This window comes from Pongo abelii, chromosome 4 (genome assembly GCF_028885655.2).
Source record: "Pongo abelii isolate AG06213 chromosome 4, NHGRI_mPonAbe1-v2.0_pri, whole genome shotgun sequence".
Classification (NCBI taxonomy): Eukaryota; Metazoa; Chordata; class Mammalia; order Primates; family Hominidae; genus Pongo; species Pongo abelii.
Window position 1 is genome coordinate 17,332,336 of NC_071989.2, and position 16,929 is coordinate 17,349,264.

Here is a 16,929-nt window from a genome sequence, read left to right on the forward strand (position 1 = left end):
CAGACATAGGCAACTGTAATTAAATTCACTCATGTTTGATATTTTGTTGACTTTCAGCAATAAAATCCGTAGCTTTAAACATGTTTGTTGATTCTGTCTTAAAGACAGATGTATTTGTCCAGGCAGAGTAGAAGTCATTTTATTTACCAATTTGTAAGCATGGTTTATCACTTTTAAATGTTTAGATATGTGATATGGGGCCTGAATTTGTACTCTTGCCTCTGGCCCCACAAATGATATTTAAAGCTTTTCTCAATCAACTCTTCAGTGAAAAACGTTACAGGTGTGTTTTATCAGAAACATATATGAAGGCATAGAAAAAAAGTCTCAATGCATCTACCACAAAACAAGAAGAGCCACACCATGGGAGCTTCTTTCTGTCTTTTGCTTATGGTGTTTTCTTTTGTTTGTTTGTTTATTTATTTATTTATTTGTTGAGATGGAGTCTTGCTCTGTCGCCCAGCCTGGAGTGCAGTGGCACAATCTCGGCTCACTGCAAGCTCCGCCTCCCAGGTTCATGCCATTCTCCTGCCTCAGCCTCCCAAGTAGCTGGGACTACAGGCACCCACCACCACGCCCGGCTAGTTTTTTGTATTTTTAGTAGAGATGGGGTTTCACCATGTTAGCCAGGATGGTCTGGATCTCCTGACCTCGTGATCCTCCTGCCGTGGCCTCCCAAAGTGCTGGGATTACAGGCATGAGCCACCGCGCCTGGCCTTTAACTGCCATAATTTAAAATGCTTTTATATGGAGGCAATTTTAATCCTTAAGAGCAGGCAGGGAGTCGGACTGGGTGAAGGTAGAGCTATTAGCTGGATAATTCCCGTATGTTTCTCCCTTGTTCTAGCTGTATTTCAACAGATGTGTTGTGGCTTTGACCCCAAAACTCTAACGTCTTTTCCTGTAACTGGCAGCATTAGATGACATGATGTCATGTGACATGAGGTGCTAGATTTACTTTAGACCTGGTGGAAATATTTTCTGAACACCTCTTAGCAAGGCAACAAAATGTTTTGTTCAACGAATGCTCTTGGGAAAACGACCCAATGTCCTGTCAATAACTGTTCCATGGGCATCAATAAGCTAACAAGCAAATGATAGGTGATATGAAGAAACTCCAACAAAGCACTCAGAATCTTTAATTGAAAAAGAAGATTCTATCAAAAAACCTCAAGTAACACTTCACTAATTGACAGCTGGAATTGGGGAGACAAATGAGTCCCACATTTTCTTTTAATAAACACTTCTAAAATCTTCTTGTTTTCTAAGTGCTTTATTTTGTTTTAATATTTTTATTATTACTATTACTATTTTTTAGACAGTCTCGCTCTGTTGCCCAGGCTGGAGTGCAGTGGCTCACTGTAATCTGCGCCTCCCGGATTCAACCGATTCTCCTGCCTCAGCCTTCCAAGTAGTTGTGATTACAGGCCCATGCCACCACGCCCAGCTAATTTTTGTATTTTATTAGAGACAGGGTTTCACTATGTTGGCCAGGCTGGTTTCGAACTCCTGACCTCAGGTGATCCACTTGCCTCGGACTCCCAAAGTGCTGGAATTACAGGCATGAGCACACGGCCCTAAGTGCTTCAGTATGTAAACCTTCCTACTATCCTCATGAGGTTGGGACAAACAGCTTTAGAAACCACACTTTATGGGCCGGGCATGACGGCTCACACCTGTAATCCCAGCACTTTGGAAGGCTGTGGCGGGCGGATCACAAGGTCAGGAAATGGAGACCATACTGGCCAACAAGGTGAAACCCCATCTCTACTAAAAATACAAAAAAATAGCCGGGTGTGGTAGTGGGCGCCTGTAGTCCCAGCTACTTGGGAGGCTGAGGCAGGAGAATCGCTTGAACCTAGGAGGTGGAGGTTGCAGTGAGCCAAGATCACACCATTGCACTCCAGCCTGGGTGACAGAGCGAGACTCCATGTCAAAAAACAACAACAACAAACACACACACACACACATTTTTACAAGCAAACAGAAGGCACTTGGCTTTCCTAAGCAAAAAGCCAACCAAATAAAAATCAGTGGCATGTTTTGTTTTGTTTTTTTTTTGAGACGGAGTCTCGCTCTGTCGCCCAGGCTGGAGTGCGGTGGCGCGATCTCAGCTCACTGCAAGCTCTGCCTCCCGGGTTCACGCCCTTCTCCTGCCTCAGCCTCCCGAGTAGCTGGGACTACAGGTGCCCGCCACCATGCCCGGCTCATTTTTTGTATTTTTAGTAGAGACGGGGTTTTACCGTGTTAGCCAGGATGGTCTCGATCTCCTGACCTCGTGATCCGCCCACCTCGGCCTCCCAAAGTGCTGGGATTACAGGCGTGAGCCACTGCGCCCCGCCAATCAGTGGCATGTTCAAAAGCTGAAGAACATTTTCCTGCGGAGTTTTCAACATTTCTAGGATGTGGACTACTTGTTTTCCCAAACTCCCATGCAGTTTTCCACTTGAAAATCATTTACTAACTGCCCACTTTTAGGGCATTTCATCAGACAGCCTAGAGAAGATGACGCAAGTTTAAGGCAAAGGACATCAACAGGACAGAAAAGCATGGCAGTGAAGAACTCTCTGTGGCTCTGGACACAGCCTGTCTGGGTTCAAATCCTGGCTATCATTTTCTAGCTGTGTGACACTGAGTCAGTTACTTAACCTCTCTGTGCCTCACTTTCTTCATCTATGGATTGGGTATAATTATAGAGCCTTTCCCATAGGATTGTTCAAGGGATTAAATGAGTCACTAAATGTGAAGTACCAGCAACGTGCCTGGCACATGGTGAGTACAGTTATCCCTATGTATCTAAAGGGAATTGGTTCCAAGACCTTCCCCAGATACCAAAATCTATGGGGAAAAGTCTACATGTTCAGTACAGATGCAATTTTTTTCTTGAATATTTTCAATCAGAGGTTGGTTGAATCCAGAGATGCAGAACCCACAGATACTGAGTACGGGGCTGACTGTACTCAAGAAACACTAGCCATATTTATTATCATCTTCAAAGAACTGTAAGATGCTTCATAATCAAGGAAAAAAGTTAGAAACATCTCCCCTTCCCACCATAAAATAATCTGAAAATAACCGTTATGCAAGGATTGAATCTCAACCATGAGGACATTTCAATGCCAAGGAAGTGATGAAACTTACTTACAAATAAGATATTTAACCTCGCAAGGCTGTTTACTCATTTGAAAAGGGGAGAGGGTTTGTAAAGCATGTAAAGCCTCTAGCTAACAGCGGTAAATCCCTCCTAACAAGACCAAGACAGAAAGAGAGCCAGGTTCCGAGGAAGGAGAGCAGAGATCACCGTGAACTAGACCTGTTAGAGATGGTTTCAAAAAGGAGCCAGACAGGTGGGACATTCGATAGGCAGAGAGGCCTGCCTGCACAAAGGATGGAGTGGAACTGGGTAACAGATCCTCTGCTGTAGGATCACGTGCGAGAAAAGAATAAAGAGAGAGTTACAAGATCAGAAAGCCTTGAAACCAGACTGCGGAATGTGGACTTAATTTTATAAGCAATAAGAACATGCTTTAGACAGAGTTCTGGAAACACAAAATCTGCCAGAAATGTACAGGCTGAAAAAGAGAAAACAAATAAATGCAACACACCACAGGGAAGCTACCTCAGAACAAAAGCTCTAAGGTCGAGATTTCCCTGCACCAGGAGTACTGACATTCCATTCACCAAGGGCCACTTGTTCTCAATTTCAAAGTATGGTTACTACAACCAAGGCTTTCTTATTACTCACCTACTATGTGCCAAGTGCTCTGTAAGTCTTCTCTCAAATTCGGCTGATAACCATGCAAAGTAGGAACTATTACGCCCATTTACAGACCAGAGAGCTCAAGTCCAGGATTTAGAGCATCTGGCTGAGATCCCATCAGAGGGAGCCAAGCGCTGCTGCTAAGATAGGACACTTTGCACTCAGCCTGGGGGCAGTTAGGGAAGGGGAAATGCTTAATCCAGACTTCACCGGAGGCTCATTCTTGAACGTCCCCTACTAGCTAGTGACATGAAAATGTTACGTAGCAGTTACTCTAAATCCAAACTGTTGAAACTCATTAATAATAAGGTACTCCGGCTGGGCATGGTGGCTCATGCCTGTAATCCCAGCACTTTGGGAAACTAAGGCAGGCGGATCACCTGAGGTTGGGAGTTCGAGACCAGCCTGACCAACACGGAGAAACCCCATCTCTCCTAAAAATACAAAATTAGCTGGGCGTGGTGGCACATGCCTGTAATCCCAGCTACTCGGGAGGCTGAGGCAGGAGAATCGCTTGAACCCGGGAGGTGGAGGTTGTGGTGAGCCGAGATCGCACCATGCACTCCAGGCTGGGCAACAACAGCAAAATTCCATCTCAAAACAATAATAATAATAATAGTAATAATAATAATAAGATACTCCATGTCCTACCAATCACAACAGCAGGAGAGCACATTCAAGGTTTACATCCTCAAAGGCGAGCCCACTTAAAGCCAGCTGAACTAGAAAAGCAAACACTCTGCTCTCTGCCTCCACCACTCTGGTTAAACAGTGAAGGACCTGCCCATGCCAGCTTGTTCCTGGTTTGTGCCTGATTTTGCAGGAACAGCCGGCCACATGATATGGAGTGAGGAAGCAGTCCTACCCTGCCCTCCCCAGCCAGACAGCTTATTGCTCTTGCTGCAACAACTGTCCCACTGCAGCTGCTCCCCCTGGCTTTGCTGTCCCCAACATGGCAGGGGAAAAAAAATGAGTACTTGACAATAGAAATGTTTTCAAACTACACAGAAGAAGCAACATACTATATCTCTATTGTGAGAAAAGGGAAAGGGACCCAGCTAATCTCCTGATATGATTTTCTAGTCATCAAAGGGGTTGCCTTCAGGAATTGGTGATAGAAGAAGTCCTCAGCAGTTCCCCTTTACACATGGAGGCATGATCGAGGGTGAGGAGAGAAAGCTGCCAAAAATAACAATGTCTACATTTTTCTCTAACAAGAAAAGATGTCAACAGATCACAAACAAAAAAAATATACTACCAAATGGGGAGAAAATTGGCTTGGGAACTCTACTCACTTAAAAAGCTATTTGAACAACTCCAGATAACCAACCACAACCACAGTCCCTTCTCAAGTTAAGTAGAAGAGGTTGGTGTTTCCACTTAACATCTTTAGAATGAAGTCTGCTCTAATCCAGAGTGAACCAGACTGTAAGAAATAGGTATGTCTGGAATATTTTCCATTAACAATTTATCCCTTAAACATTAATACCTGCTTTCTATATTTGTATTTGTATCTTACTTGTGTACATTTTACATATTTATTCTGAAAATCAAAGTGTTTGATTAGTCTCACTAATAATCCTCAGAGATCCTGTATTTGAACAGACAGATCACACTTCTTCCTAACAGGGAAACAGAAAGGTCAAGTTCATTTGGTACTTACTGGCCCCTACTATATTCCAGGCACTGTACTTGGCCCTGAAGACATGAAAACAGTGTCCACTTCAGCACATCAACACAAGTTTGCACAGTAGCCTTGCCACTTTACTGGTTGAGCCTCTTCTGTTTGCTTTTTTATTATTATTGCTTCTGGTTACAGACACATCTAAACTTAGTTTCTGGCTGAAGTAAACTTAACAACTTACTTAGAAATGCTGAAAAAAACAAGCTTCCCCAAAGCATACCCACAATTAACTCAAGGGGAGCCATAAAATTCTAATGAAGGCCATGAACAAACTGAAACTGAGGAATGTGGCATGCTCAGTTTCTCTAATCCTGGAGAACATTTTGAAGTCAGCAGCTGTCAGCTGACTGGCACAAGCTTTGCAAGCTTCCCCCTGGCGTGCAGTAAGATACTATCTATCTAATTAATCAATCAATCTAGCAAGCAATAAGAGTCTATCTATTTTGTGAGACAGGGTCTGTTGCTCTGGAGTGCAGCAGTGCAATCCTGGCTCACTGCAGCCTGGACCTCCTGGGCTCACCTTAGCCTCCAGAGTGGCTGGAACTACAGGTGCATACCACCACACTCAGCTAAGTTTTGTAGAGATGAGGTTTCACCATGTTGCGCCGGCTGGTCTTGAACTCCTGGGCTCAAGCAATCCTCCCACCTCAGCCTCCCAAAGTGCTGGGATTACAGGCTTGAGCCACTGCACCCAGCCAAATCCTATTTAAAACAGGGAAGCGCAGACAAGGCTGTGCCTGCAACACAAATAGGAATTAATACCGCCAGGCAACTGCTTCACAGGTCTAGCTCAGTGGATCTCAACTGGGAGTGATTTTGCTCCCCTGTCATTCGGCAATGTCTGCAGACCTTTCAAGTTGTCACAACTTGGGGGACAGGGTTAACAATTACTGAGTAGAGTCCAGGGATGTGTTTAACCTCCTGCAACACACAGGACAGCCTCCAACACAAAGAATTACTCAGCAATGGTACCAGGTTTGAGAAACCCTGGTCTAGCTAGAAATAGCAGCTGCGAATTACAAGCAGCTCCCATTTCCTTATTATTTGGCTATTCATACACAAAGCTAAACAGGCAACATCTCATTCAGCAATTTTCCCCCAATAGTTAGCACTGGCTTTAAACTGTTGTCCAACAAGCAACAAGTCATCTACCCCTAAGCCACAATGAGAAAAGTTAGCAAAGAACAGAATTCTACTTAGTGATAAGGAGACCAAACAATTTAGCTGTCCTTGGGGAATATATCACTTCCACACTCGCTGTTTCTATTCTAACAGGACATTACAGCATTTTCTTCACTGGACAATTTAACAAAAGGATGCTCCGTTACAAGACATGAGAGAGAGAAAGGGGAGCTGGGATCTATGTTAAGAGTGTGTCTACAATTAATACCTCACTATGTAGCCTCTCTGACTGGCCCTGCTTCCTTCCCACTCAAAGTGATTAGGTTTAAGGGTGGAACTTTCACGGCTGATTAGAAGTTAATATTGTAATACACATACATCACAAGATTAAAAGTATAACCTTAAATAAGCGAAAAGTTCCCAGAAATACCAGAGTCACCAGCAGCAAAGGGAAAAGGCTCTGGATTCGTGAACAAGCTCTTCAAAGCTGGGCGAGGGACTTACTCATATCTTTGGGTTAAGATTCTGTCTACAAAATGAAGAGGAGAGAGTAGAAGATCGCTAATGGCCAACTGCAAAATAATATTGATCACGGAAATAAAATCCAACAACCAGGCCCTTTACACTGAACTAAGGTATCCAGTGCAAGACGAAAAGAGTGCTTTGAAAAGTCAAAGTCTCACCGGGTAACAGGAGATCAGGACGCTGTAGCGCGTTATCCTGATGTTCCCCCCACTTGCACTAGGGGGCAGAGTTCTCCCCAAAGGGAGCCACGGACCCCCGTGGTGCTCAAACAGGCTGCAGGAGGAGTGAGATCCGTGCAAACTGAATACAAATTTCTATATTTTCATCAGATTTTCTAAGGGACCCAGAACACAAAAACAACAAAGTTAAGAATCATTGCCCTAGGGGCAGGGCCTCCGTTTTCTTACAGATGCAAGCAATTAAACACCGGAACTCACTGTAGCCCGAGGGTCCTTTACCACTGGACAACGTGCAACTCTTGCAAAAAGTTCTGGTGCCTTTTGACAAGCATGAAAACAAAGGTCTATGGACTAGAAAATGCGAGCGTCTCACAATTATATATATTTCACTTTTTTTTAAAAAAGTAAAAATACGTATTGATGGATAATTCCTTTCTAGTCTTCCTTCCACAATGAATGTGGGTATCACATCTGAAACACCACTTTTAAAAACTAGATATGACTATTAACAAGAATGCATTTATCACTTTGGCCAGTATGAATAGCTGTCTGAGAATACAGTCAGTGAGCATGCAGAAAGCAGAATGACTTGAAATATTATATCCAATTAAATCAGATAAACCAAGTCGGCTAACACAGAGACAAGCCCTCATCAATCTGATTTGCTGGAAGACTCCAAAGCGGTTCTGCACTCAGAAAACATTCCCTGGCTTTCAACGAAAATCACATCAGACTCTCTCAAGTCAACTAAGTTTACTTTGAGCCACTTCAAACCTCAAACTTAAACAGAATTTATTAAATAAACACAACCAAGAAAGGAAAGGGAGCCAAGAAACCACAGTAACTCTCGATCCCAGAGGGGGAAAAAGGGCTCTCAAGTTAAGTTTCAGTGTCCCACCCTCAACGACCCTAAAGAGGGCATCCGTTTCATCTATTAAAATAGCCATTGTTTGCCCTAAACGAATTTTCTTTACATTCGAATTCAAAATCTGCATGGACACTCTACACAAATATATGATCTTTTGATCCCAGGGTCTGGAGTTATCCTAAGCCTTAAAAGAGCACTTCTCGGCGAGCAAAGAACTTAAGTCTCCAAGGTCCGGCAGGCAAGGAAAACAGTAACTGATTAAACCCTTGCCTCTCATTCTCACACTTCATTAAGCCGTCTCCTCTGGAAGTGTTTGAACTCCTGCACAGGAAGCCCGCACGTTTTGCAAAGGAAATACCAGACCAGACCTTTCTTGAAGAAAGGCAGGTCCCCGCTGAACATTTTATTGGGCTTCCTGCACCCGGGCAGTCGAGCGGGCGGATCGCCCCGCCCGGGCTCCGGCGCGCGCCGCCTCACCTGGCGCGGGGTGTCCCGGGGCGCCCCGAGAGCCAGCCACCCACGCAAACGGAAACGCACCTTCGCTACCTCCCGGAGCAAAATGCGAGCGCGGGACAGGACGAAACAAAACCTGCCCGGGCTTACTCATCAGAGACTCCGCGGGGGGATGGGGGGTGATTTCAGGAGACTCCCAGAAAGTTGCGCCCCCCAGGGCTTAGGAAAAAGTACCCAGGGCGCGCGGCGTGGTGGGCAGACGCCTCCCTCCCTGGGCTCCGGAGGCCAGGTCGGACTGGGAGCGCACTTACCTCGGTGAAGAAGTTATCCATTGTTCCAGCGCAGTCCCGGACTCGCCGAGTGCCGCTCCGACTCGCGGAAGTCAGCGCCGCCGCGGGTCCGGGGAAACCATGCGTGTCACGGCGCCACTCCCGAGAACGCGCGCCTGCGGGGCTCCCCTGCTGCCATCGCCCGGTCCCTTCTTGTCCTTCTCACCTTTTGTTCGCCCAAACCCAAGTCCCTAACTCGCCCGTCCCGACGGCAGCCTTTGTCTCTTCTTCCTCCAAGTTCCTCACTACTGGGCGCAGCGCTCGCGAGCGGAGAACAGCTGATGGCACATTCTTCCCCCAGGCGGCGGAAGGCGGCGGGATGCTGGCGAGCGCGGCCCCCTCCCTCTGCGCTCCGGCCGGGGGCCCTCGGGGCGGGCAGGAGGACAGCGCGCCTCAAAGTGAGCCGGAGCCGCGATCCCCGCGCGAGCGCTCCGAAGGTGAGCAGTCCCGCCTCGCGGCTCAGCCAGCTCTCGCCCGCGGGACTGCAGCCCGGCGACCTCGCCCCGCCCTCCCACAGCCGGCCCCGCCCTCCCGCTCCCGGCCCCGCCCCCAGGAGCTTGGCCATCCGCCAACCACACCGTCTGGCCCCGCCCGGGCGAAGCGCCCCGCCCCCTTCCCGACCAGGCCCCGCCTACTCTGAGCCCAAAGCTGCCGCAGGCTCCTTAGCGGACCCGGGAGGGGGCCGCGCGTTTCCCCAGGTCTCCCCACCTAGGCGTGGGGAGGGGATTTGACTCTTCCTTCTGCAGAGAGAGACTAAATAATCACTTAGAGGGGAAGAGAAAGGACTGGGGGCTTCTTTTGTGCCTTTGATGTTTAGCAGACCCTGGAACCGGCTCAACACGGATCTCATTAATGCAGCCCGGTAGACGAGCAATCTCGGCAAGGAAGCGCGGTCAGCGGAGCTGCCCGGGCTGCGGGGCCAGATCAAAGCGGAAGACGGAGGCTAATCAGAATTTCTGGAAGCTGCATTCCCGTGTTGACTTTCTCTCCTGCAGTCGGGTTTGCATAAGACGTTTGCGTAACAGCGGGGAAATGTAGTTTTGAAACTGGAAGGGGACGTGGCCAATATCACCTTTAAAAATGTAACCCTTTTCTATACCTCAAGGAAGCAGAGATGGCAGATGGCACTGAGATGGACGAATGATCAAACCCACCTGGTACTGAGTCCCGTTTCCTCTAGGGCAGTTCTTTTAACTTTATGCTGTGCGAGGGTCACCTGGGAACCTTGTTAGAACACAGGCTGGAACAATCTGCTTTCCAGGTGCCCCTCAGGTGCTACCTGGTCCTGTGCTGAACGAAAGCTTGTAACAAGTAGAGAAATTAAGAGTAAACTTTTGTAGCAATTTAATAATGCCACGACATCCAAGCACATGATCAGTGGACTCTTTGAACCGAGTGTAAACCAGTTTGGGTGTTGTCAGATTCACGTGGTGAGTCACACCTGGCGCTGCAGTGTATTGGTACCTGGCCGACTGGGAACAAAAATGGCTGGTTCTTCACCACAAAAGATTTGAGATGCTCTCTCCAGGGAATTTGCCAACTGCTACTCAACCTTTAAAACTCAGCTCACAAAGTCACATCTTCTAGGGGAAGGAACCCTTCCCAAAGATGCTACTCCACTCACCCCACCCAAGCTCCCCCTAACCACTGGGCTGGATGCCCACTCTAGGATTTATTCCTGAGACTGTTGGGGAAGGACTGTGCTTTAAAATTAGTATCCCCAGGCTGTCTCACAGCATGAATGAATGAATGAAACATCCTTCTGTAATCCTTATGGGGAAAGTCAAGCATGTTTGTAACTTATCCCAGTCCAGTTCTTCACCTTTAATATCATTGCTCCCACCTCACTTCCCTTTAGAAAGAGTCAAGGTGTAAATTAGTTAATGATATTGTGCAATGTTGTTCTGTTTCACAGGTTTACACGCTTAAGGCTCTGAGCCATTAAAGCTTGTGTCCAAGGTCGCAAGGAAAGTGAAGATGGAATCAGGATAAATACCAGCAATCCCAGTGCTTAGTCAAATGGGTCCTGCAACCACTGGTGTTCAGATACTGCAGCAGAACAATTACAGTCATTATGGTATTAATCTGCACACAACATCTCTGCCAGAGAAATTACCAGGGAGATTGTTGAAGTGAGTGTGTGGGTATGACGTTGTTCCCAGCATCAGCCCAGCCACTGATACGTTGGGCAACCTCGCCATGTCATTTCAAAAGTCACTTTCCATATAGGCTCATCAGTTATAACAAATATACCACGCTAATGCAACATGTTAATAATAGGGGCAAGTGAGGGTGAGGGGCTAGGAGGGGTCTATGGACACTCTCTGTACCTTCTGGCCAATTTTTATGTAAGCCTAAAACTGTTTTTTTTTTAAGTCTACTAATCTTTTAAAGGTGATTTTCTTGCCAATTATGAAGATATTGTTAATAATTGCCCCCAATTTGACTCACATAAAGAATGGTGAGCCAGATCCAATATGTAAAGTATAGATTTTACTGAATCATTTTATTTCTTCAAAAAGCTTACATCATCAGTTAACAGGGTAAGAAAGTTAAAAAAAAAAAAAACTTACATCAATGTTTTATAAATGTTAATCCCTAGATCACCTTATCAGTTGCTGTGTGGCAAATTGATTACCTAAGAATTTGCATTTTTTATTTCTTTACCTGTGGATTATATTGAAAGAATTTGCATTTTAATAAGCACCCCGATAACCAGTTCAGAGCTTGGGAGTCGCCACTTTAGGTTATCAGAATTCATCAGCTTTTCTATATATCCCCATATTCTCAAAAAGGTGTAAGATAAGCTGTGGCAGCAAAACTCTTACTTGCTGAACAGCAAAATGCATGTTCTAAATAAGATATCTAACCCTCAAGTATTTGGGTTTGAATCAGTTGTTAAAAAGCAGCATGTTAAATTTATAAGGGCTTTGATGGGATTGGACAGAGACTGGGAAGCATTTTAAATCAATAGATTTCTAAGAATATCCAGTCTTATTACCTTTTCTTAAAATTTAAGTGCTTTCTCTGAGAGAGTTGAGCTAACCACTGGACAAAGCAGTTTAGACTAAAACTATTAAACCTTGCCCTCTGAGAAGTGACAGAGGCACAAGAATGGTAATAATAGGAGGATGAGTGTGTTTCCATGAGGCAAAGGTCTGTCTCAACTCTCTGTCCTACCTGTCTTTCAAATAAACCAGGCTAACAGAGTATGACATTTTCAAAATAAAACACCCCAAAAGCTCAAGTTAAATTATCTTATTTAGTGGCATACATTAATCTACAATCAACAAAATTTTAATACTGATTGGATCATTTCCCCACTGAAAGAGCGAGTTACATATGTATATTTGTGAGTTAAGTAATAACAATCTTCTGTTTTTGTTCTCCACCAACAGTTTGTTTTTAGTTGAAACGGGTTGTCTAATTTCCTTTGTGAATTCAAATTGAGTTCCTTTTGTTGTTACTGCTGCTGCCATTCCTTGTCTTGATGTGTCTTGGGGTGTAGAGTCTTTTCCATTATCTTTTTTTTTTTTTATTAAACACTCACCCCTTAATTGCCCCTGTTAGAATAATGGCTTAATTACTAGTTACAGAAAGGGAAAGTTCTCAAAGTTTCTTTCACACAAATTAGAAGTTAATAACTGACAATTCTAAAGTCCTTTCATGCTTAACTGAATGGCAGTCCATCCTTTGGGCTCACTTACCCTCTTGGATGTTTAAAACATCAAATGTTTTTACCTTCTCAAACAAAAGGGAATTTTTTTAATGTGCTTTAAATTTTTACACAAGTATTTCTTTTATTTCTCATAACTTAGAATTCAGAAATCCTCAAGGGAATTTTTTTCTGCTGAAACCGAAAACAATTGTAGGTGGTTTCAATAGAATAAATTTGAGAGAAAATACCTGAAATGTTTCACATTGTAATAGAATTAAGTACAGAGGAATAAACATAGAACTAAAATGGGGATAAGACACTGGAAGAACTCATTTCTGCCAGTGGTCGTATTTCTCTACAAGATGAGCTAGGGCAAGGATGTCATTCACCTCATTAGAGAGCATGTGATGGACAGTTAATTCTAACTAAATCCCCATCACTTCAAACTACAGCAAGAATGCCTCCTACAGCTGATATCCTACAAAAATCATGGAGTGTTAGTTTCACAAATTAATCAGTTTTCATGTTTGGGCCTGGTCCTGTTGCGTATAATAAAGAAAAGGTACAAAAATCCCTGAAACCTTGAAAAGCTGCCTAATGATTAAGCCCACTTGGAGCTATGTTCGACATCTCGCTTTCGCTCTTGATGTTTTTGTGTCTTTATTACGCTCTCTCTTCCATTACTCCAGGGTGGCTCAGAGACTGACTGCAAAGTTTATCATCTCTCTACCATTATTGTTAATCACAACATGTTTGCCACTTCCAAACCTTGTGTCCTCACTTATTCCTCTTGCTTGCATCTTCAGCCTTTCCCACTCAGTATCCAAGCCAATAAACAAGATCGTGTCGGCTCTATTTGAAAACAGCTGCTCGTTAACCCAATTGCTCTCTGAACTACTGGACCATCTCTCTTCAAATGCCCAACTTCTCACAGCTGTACTTCATCCTCCAAGCAATCAACCCTTAAACCCCTCATGATCTGATTTTTGTCCCCCACCCCACTCTCTTGAAAGTCACTGTAACCTCAAATCATCAAATTCAGCAGCCTGTTTTCCAATTTCACTCTCCTTGACATTCCCCTCTTTAAAAATTCTTTAACTTCTTAGCTTCAGGGCAAGCTTCATAGGTGTGCAACCCATATAGTTAATTGCATAGAGCCCTAAGCTCCTCACGCTTGGTTTAATATTCTGTTGTTCCTATCTTAAAATTATTTTATGTATTTATTTACTTTTTTTGTTGTTAGGCATCAGATAACAGCAAATACAACTTTTTCTTAATAGGATGAATGAAGAACTAGTATTTGATAGCACAACAGGGTGACTACAGCAACAATAATTTATTGCATATTTTTAAATACTTAAAAGGGTGGAATCGTAATGTTCATAACACAAAGAAATGATAAATTCTTGAGGCGATGAATATCCTAATCACAATTACAAATAATGCAATTATTACACATTGTATGCCTGTATCCACACATTACATGTACCCCATAAATATATACACTATGTATTGATAATAATTAAAAATGAAAATAATTGCCGGGCGTGGTGGCTCACACCTGTAATCCCAGCACTTTGGGAGGCCGAGGCGGGTGGATCATGAGGTCAGGAGATCGAGACCATCCTGGCTAACACAGTGAAACCCCATCTCTACTAAAAATACAAAAAATTAGCCAGGCACCTGTAGTCCCAGCTATTCAGGAGGCTGGGAGTCTTGAGACGGAGTCTCGCTCTGTCGCCCAGGCTGGAGTGCAGTGGCGCGATCTCAGCTCACTGCAAGCTCCGCCTCCCAGGTTCATGCCATTCTCCTGCCTCAGCCTCTGGAGTAGCTGGGACTACAGGCGCCTGCCACCACGCCCAGCTAATTTTTTTATATTTTTTTAGTAGAGACGGGGTTTCACCATGTTAGCCAGGATGGTCTCGATCTTCTGACCTGGTGATCTGTCCGCCTCGGCCTCCCAAAGTGCTGGGATTACAGGCGTGAGCCACCGCGCCTGGCCAAAAATAATTTATTTCATTTTCTTTTCTTGAGACTGAGTTTCACTCTTGTCACCCAAGCTGGAGTGCAATGGCATGATCTCCGCTGACTGCAATCTCGGCTTCCTAGGTTCAAGTGATTCTCCTGCCTCAGACTGCTGAGCAGCTGGGACTACAGGTGCCCGCCACCATGCCCAGCTAATTTTTTGTATTTTTAGTAGAGACAGAGTTTCACCATGTTAGCCAGGCTGGTCTCGAGCTCCTGACCTCAGGTAATCCACCCACCTCGGCCTCCCAGAGTGCTGGGATTACAGGCGTGAGCCACCGTGACTGGCCTGAAAAGTTTTCAATATATATATATTTTAAATATAAACTGCTTCATGAATTTGTATGTCATCCTTGAGCAGGGGCCATGCTAATCTTCTCTCTGTCTTGCTTTAATTTTAGTATTTGTGCTGCCGAAGTGAGCACAAAAGAATTTTCATTTTAGACAGAGGGTACAGTGGCACAATCACAGCTCACTGCAGCCTTGAACTCCTGGCCTCAAGAGATCCTCCCACCTTGGCCTCCCAAAACACTGGGGTTACAGGTGTGAACCACTGCAATGGCCATTAATATTCTTTTTTTTTTTTTTTTTTTTTTTTTGTGACGGAGTCTCACTCTGTCACCCAGGCTGGAATGCAGTGGCATGATCTCCGCTCACTGCAACCACCTCCACCTCCTGGGTTCAAGCAATTCTCGAGCCTCAGCCTCCCAAGTAGCTAGGATTACAGGCTTGGGCCACTATGCCCAGTTAATTTTTGTATTTTTACTAGAGATGGGGTTTTACCATGTTGTCCAGGCTGGTCTCGAACTCCTGACCTCAAGTGATCCACTTGCCTCAGCCTCCCAAAGTGCTAGGATTACCGGCATGAGCCACTATGCCTGGCCAATATTCTTAATAATTGTTGAAAAAATGACTCTGCCTTTTCATTTTGCACAGAGTGCCACAAATCATGAAGCTGGTTCTTTTTAGCTTTTGTGACCCTCCGTTTGTCTGGCTCTCCCATCTCTCTGACCACTTTCTTCCCCTTGCAGGCTCCTCCTCTCCTTCTCCCTCCAAAGTATGGTGGATCCTGAGCACGTGTTCTTCCCCCATTCTTATGTTCTCACCATTAATTCTCTGTACTTCACCTGCCATATCTTCATAAATGATCCCCAAATCTATAATTCAAGCTATAAGAAGTCCCAGCCACAGGCCAGGCACAGTGGCTCATGCCTGTAATCCTAGCACTTTGGGAGACTGAGGCAGGTGGATTGCTTGAGCTTAGTAGTTTGAGACTAGCTTGGGCAACATAGAAAAATGCCATCTCTACAACAACAACAACAACAGCAACAAAATTAGCCAGGTGTGGGGGCGCAGGCCTGTTAGTCCCAGCTACTTGGGAGGATCACTTGAGCCTGGGAGTTGGAGACTGCAGTGAGTGGAGATAACACCACCGCATTCTAGCCTGGGCCACAGAGCCAGACCCTGTCTCAAAAAAAAAAAAAAAAAGAAGAAGAAGAAGAAGAAGAAATCCCAACTACATTTCCAACCATTTGTTGAATTTTTCCTAGTGAGGTTCTTCTCACACTTCAAAACCTTCTTCACTCTCCCATCAACTTCTATCAACTTCCCTATATTTATTAATGGAATAGTCATAATTCAGTCACTGTAATGAGAGGGTATGTGTCTTTCAGAGCTGCCCTAAATCTTCCGATGATCTTACACACATGCGGGTCTATCCCCATCAAAGCCTCCCTTGCTCTATATATGTGACTTCGGTTTTATTGATTGATACCCTCATTCGTGGGTTTAATCTAGGAAACAAACTATAAGGAGACCAGGGAGACTCAGAGCATCAATTTCAGTGGCTCAGGTCATGGCAGAGGTAATGTTTTCATAATTTTAAAAATCAAATTATGTACATCTCCAGGGATCCCACCCACCCAAAGGGAAGCAAGACGAAACAAAACAAAACAATGTAAAATGAAGAGCAATACAAAACAACAAGAGGCTGGCCATCCAAGAAAGTTGAGACTAAGATTCATGGGGTTCATCACAGGGCCAATTTTATGTAAACTCTTGTTAGTGAGGCTTTGTTTTCCCCACCGAAAATTGCCTGATACCACCACTATTAATTTTGCTTCTGGAATGAGTTGAGAATATTTTTGGACTTTTTATTTCCAGAGCTTCCATCAAATGCAAGTGTGTGCTGCTGAAGTATTAGGAAAAATCAGTTAAGTGCACAGAGTTGTTTATATAAGAATATCCAGGACAAAATTGTTTAGAAAAGTTAAAAACCTGGCTGGGCACGGTAGCTCACGCCTGTAATCCCAGCACATTGGGAGGC

At 44.6% G+C, this 16,929-nt stretch overlaps 1 protein-coding gene and 1 non-coding gene across 2 annotated transcripts in view; both read right to left on the reverse strand.

Annotated features, from left to right (window-relative positions):
* Nucleotides 1–9,037, reverse strand: part of MYO10 (myosin X) — a 268,155-nt gene extending 259,118 nt beyond the window's left edge. The window contains exon 1 of the mRNA XM_024246955.3: nucleotides 8,903–9,037. Coding sequence (XP_024102723.2) covers nucleotides 8,903–8,923 — 21 coding nt within the window. The 5' untranslated portion in view covers nucleotides 8,924–9,037. The remainder of the gene's footprint in view (nucleotides 1–8,902) is intronic.
* Nucleotides 9,038–14,919: 5,882 nt separating this feature from the next.
* On the reverse strand, nucleotides 14,920–15,028 carry LOC112133549 (U6 spliceosomal RNA). The gene has a single exon (XR_002915193.1). It is a non-coding gene; the product is annotated as a U6 spliceosomal RNA (small nuclear RNA).
* Nucleotides 15,029–16,929: the final 1,901 nt, after the last annotated feature.